Below are 4083 nucleotides of genomic sequence, written 5' to 3'. Positions count from 1 at the left end.
CACACTCGGGAGGACACACAGCAAAACAAAGAGGGAGGCGGCGGGGGACACAGCCACCAGCCCAGCCGCATGTCTCCAGCGTGGCCTGGGCGCCCTGGTCTCCCGGGCAGGGCAGCCTCGGAACAGGAGAGGAGGGGGTTTCTCTTGGCTCCCCTCCCTCGTTTTTCTCTCCTCCAATCAGGCGCAGCCGCCTCCCTCACCCCCAGCGCCCCTGGGCCGAAGGACTCGCACCACCTGCCTCCAGCCCCCGCCCCCTCCTCTCTGCGGCCTAGCCTCAGCAGGCGCAGGAGCCCTGTAACAGGCTCCCCACAGGTTCTGCAAGGTACCCGGGAGCAAATAAGGAGCTCTGGCCGGGCCAGTCTCGGGTTCTCGCTTGTAAACTTTATTGTAACTCTTCCGCCCTTTTCAGGCGCAGACAACAGAACAAAGTATAGAGGAACAACAAAATATATAATTAGCCCTCCCTCCCCCCCAATAAAGCAATTCACGGATACAGGATACATTCTCTTCACAGTAAACCTAAGAACACTTGTAACAATTGCCCACAGCGCGCATGCTAACTAAAGTAACCTCTTTTGAGAAACACTTAAGACAAAATTGTCAAACCAAAGGGGGTGGGTGGAGAGGAAAAGAGAGAAGCCAGAGAGAAAGCCAGCGAGCTGGGGGGTGCAGCGAGGAGAGAGGATTGGGAGGGGAAATGAGGACGCAGCGAGAGAGAGAGAGAGAAAGAGAGACAGAGAGAGAGAGAAGGGAGACAGAAAGAATTACGGCGTGAATAGGCAGTTTCATGTTGTTGGGAGAACTTAGCAGAAATCGGTACCTCGGTCATTACAAAGAAGCACGTTCAAAGGAAATAAAGACCATTGCACAAGGAGGCTTTTTACATGGGGTGGGGAGGGGCATGGGGGGGTCTCAGCCGGGCCTTGGCCGCTCAGCCTCACAAGGCGAGGGAGTCCTTGCTTAAATCCTTTTCTTCCCCTCCCCCCGGCCCCCAAGAGAAGAGAAGGAGATCCACGGTAGCTCACACACAGAAGCTATTACGAGATACTACCACTAGCGGGGACTGGCGCGGCGGGGGACGCTGCGGTGGGAGGCCCGGCTCCTGGCCCCGCTAGCGGGGCGAGAGCTCTTTCGGGCAGGGGCGCGGGGCGGCGGCGCGGCCGGGACCCGCGGACGTGCGGGCGGCCGCGGCCCTGGCAGTCCCAGCTGGAGCCTACTTCTTGTCGCCCTTCTGCGCGTCGCCCTCGTCCGCCGCCTCTGGGGCCCGCTCCAGCTTCTGTTTCTCCAGCTCCTCCTGCTCGCATTTGCTACTGGGGAACTTGTCTTTGTTGTTCTCTTTTTTCCACTTCATCCTCCGGTTCTGGAACCAGATTTTGACCTGTCTCTCTGTCAGTCCCAGCGCGTGCGATACCTCGATTCGCCGCTTGCGAGTCAGATAGGGATTAAATAGGAACTCCTTCTCCAGCTCCAGGGTCTGGTAGCGGCTGTAGGTCTGTCGGCCTCGCCTGCGTCCGGCGGCTGCTGGGAATAGGGGAAAGGGCGAGACAGAGGGGAGGGGAGGGTGGGGGAGGTGCAGAGACGGAGAAGGTTGGAAGATTCGTGAACAAGCCTAGGAGACCAGTATAATAAGGGCAGGGGACCTTCTACCCCGTGCGGGGGCGGGGGGCTCGAGAAGGCCGCGGTCAGCGGAGGAGGAGGGGCGAGGGGGATCAGACACCAGTGAATCTAAGGGAGCCAGAAAGGGGAGCCCCCTCCCCTGGTAACCAGCACCAGAGTTGGGTTGGAGGTGGTTCAGATCTATTAAAAGTGCCATAAACTTTAGGAGGAAGGATGTGAAGGAGAGGGGAAAATAAGAATAAAAAAGCCGGGTGGGGACGAATGAACCCACCTTGAAAAATCCCCAGAGCCTCTGCCCCAGAAGAAAAGTTTCTTCAGGGTAATTAAACTATAAAGCAATTGAGAAGTGCAAAAGTTGAGCGCCCCCACTCCCACCACCCTCTCTTCACTACCCCCCATAAAACAGTAAACGGGGGGAAAAAAAAGAAGAGGAAGAAGAAGAAAAGTAAGGCAGGGTGAGGGGTTTACAGATTCAGGAAATGTTTCTAAGCGACCCCCTTCAAGAGAAAGAAAAAAGAAAGAAAGGGAAAAAGCGGCAGGCGATCGGAACGGAGCCGGCAACTCTACCAGAAGCTGGAGGAAATGCGCCCTGGCCTGCCCGGCCCCCTGCCCGGCCTTGGGCCCTCCCGGCCCCCTCCTGCCCCTTCCGGCCCCGAGGCGGGCTCACCTTGCGGGCGCATCCAGGGGAAGAGCTGTGTGGGCGACGGACTCTGCTCGGAGCCCTCGGCCTCCTCACCCAGGCCGCTGGCGGCGGCAAGCTTGCAGTCTGCGTACTGCACCAGGTCTGGATCCTGTGCACCGAATAGGCTCTGGCGTTGCAGCGGGTCGTAGCCGTAGAAATTGCCGGGGTCCCCGTGGCACGCCACGGCGCACGGGTTCTGCTGGTAGGGAGCCGTGGACAGCGACGACGGCCCGTGATAGAACTCCTGGATTTGCGAAGGGTGCTGGAAGCTGCCGCCGCTGCTGGGACCGTACACCACGGTGGGTCGGCCGCCCAAGTCCTGGGCGAAGCCGCAGTCATAATAATTGGGGCGCAGGGACTCCCCGGTTTTGTATTTGGAGAACAGTGAGTTGACGAAATAAGAGCTCATTTTATTGAATTTTGAGGCGGCGGCGGCGGCGGAGGCTGTAGTTGGGGGCTGTTGGGGAGGGGGTGGGGAGGGGGAAAGGGAGGGAGAGAAAAAAAAAACGCGGATTCGCCGGCTCCTAGTCACCCTTGCCAGGAAAGGAGAGGGAAAGAGAGGAGGGGAAAAAAAATGAAAAGAAAGAAAAGGCGAAGAAGATCTCGAAGTCGACACAGTTTTTGTGATTTCCAGGAATAGAAAAGGACAGAAAAGCCTCCAAAAGTCTAAGCTTGCATGGCAGCCGCGGCTCGCTCGCCCTCCCCCCACCCCCCACCCCCCAAACAAAAATATACCGCCACTTAAAGAGGTCCTCGCTTTACATTTCGAAGAAGGGATGCCAGTTCATAAACAGTTTTCGGTGATTTACTTCCCTGCAAATGAGTTGTTTCATATTTTGCACTGTCTTTTCATGATCATTTGCATCCATTAGAGACCCCGCATCCTATTGGCTTCTTCGTACTCCTCCCGGACAGAACGCAGAGCGAGGGTGAGAGCGAGAGAGAGCGAGCGAGAGAGCTAGAGCGAGAGAGCGCCAGGGAGTGAGGAGAGAGCGGAAAAAAAAAAAAGGAGGGGAAGAAAAAAACACCCAGGGAGAGAGAAGGGGAGAGGGGGAGAGAGGGGGAGAGGGAGAGGGGGTGAGAGAGAATGAATACGGATTAAATCTGTTTAACTACCTACATTAATGAGATATCTCTCGCCTCACAACAAATCAAATACCTTCGCAGACCACCCCCAAAGACTGATGTGGGGGAGTCACAGAAAAAAACACGCACACACACATACACAACGCGCCAGGCGTAGGCACGCTGTTAATTTCGCGATTTTAACGAGGCAATTGGAGTCTTTCTAAATGTCAGGGTCGCTTCGGAAAAATGTAAAAGAACACGGTTTAATTGCGCCGAGTTTTAAAAGGTCCTATAAATGTAATTGGTATTTTAATACAAGTTATCAAATCATACAGCTTCCTCTCCTAAACATATTTTCAAACAAACGAGGTAGTCATATTTAAAGCTTTAATGATCAATTTCCTTATTATTGATAAAGGTTTAACTATCGTGTGGAGGGAATTGGCTGGGTAACCGGCCCCCCAAAAAACGGCTGTAAACTCTTTAACAAACTATAAAACGCAATAAAGCCGGAGTCTGTTGTTGTTTATGCCGCAGCGCATAAAAGCTGTTAGCATTTTACGAGTTCTTTCCTCTACAGCTATAAAACTGCAGCTTCGATCGCCCCCGCCGCCCGACTGCAGCACGGTGGGGGTGACGAAGCCGAAATGAGAATGATTATGGGGATTTTTTTCGGCACAAACGGTGACTTTTCTGAGATTTTCACCTCCTTCCAT

At 54.7% G+C, this 4083-nt stretch overlaps 1 protein-coding gene across 1 annotated transcript; it reads right to left on the bottom strand.

Annotated features, from left to right (window-relative positions):
* Nucleotides 1-361: 361 nt before the first annotated feature.
* On the bottom strand, nucleotides 362-3294 carry HOXB8 (homeobox B8). The gene is made up of 2 exons (XM_023204377.3): nucleotides 2285-3294; nucleotides 362-1521 (listed from the first exon to the last, which is right to left on the bottom strand). Exons 1-2 carry the CDS (start codon nucleotides 2706-2708, stop codon nucleotides 1214-1216), a joined length of 732 nt encoding a protein of 243 aa, XP_023060145.1. The 5' UTR covers nucleotides 2709-3294; the 3' UTR covers nucleotides 362-1213.
* Between the last annotated feature and the right edge of the window lie 789 nt (nucleotides 3295-4083).

Source organism: Piliocolobus tephrosceles, chromosome 16, assembly GCF_002776525.5.
Source record: "Piliocolobus tephrosceles isolate RC106 chromosome 16, ASM277652v3, whole genome shotgun sequence".
NCBI classification, from domain to species: domain Eukaryota; kingdom Metazoa; phylum Chordata; class Mammalia; order Primates; family Cercopithecidae; genus Piliocolobus; species Piliocolobus tephrosceles.
The sequence above is the reverse complement of the archived record's forward strand: the minus strand, read 5'-3'. Positions and strand labels throughout refer to the sequence as shown.

Coding starts and splice junctions, on each gene's coding strand:
- HOXB8 (XM_023204377.3), bottom strand. CDS start 2,708: ATGAGCTCTTATTTCGTCAACTCACTGTTCTCCAAATACAAAACCGGG. Junction 1,522..2,284: donor CCCCTGGATGCGCCCGCAAG/GTGAGCCCGCCT, acceptor CCCTATTCCCAG/CAGCCGCCGGACGCAGGCGA.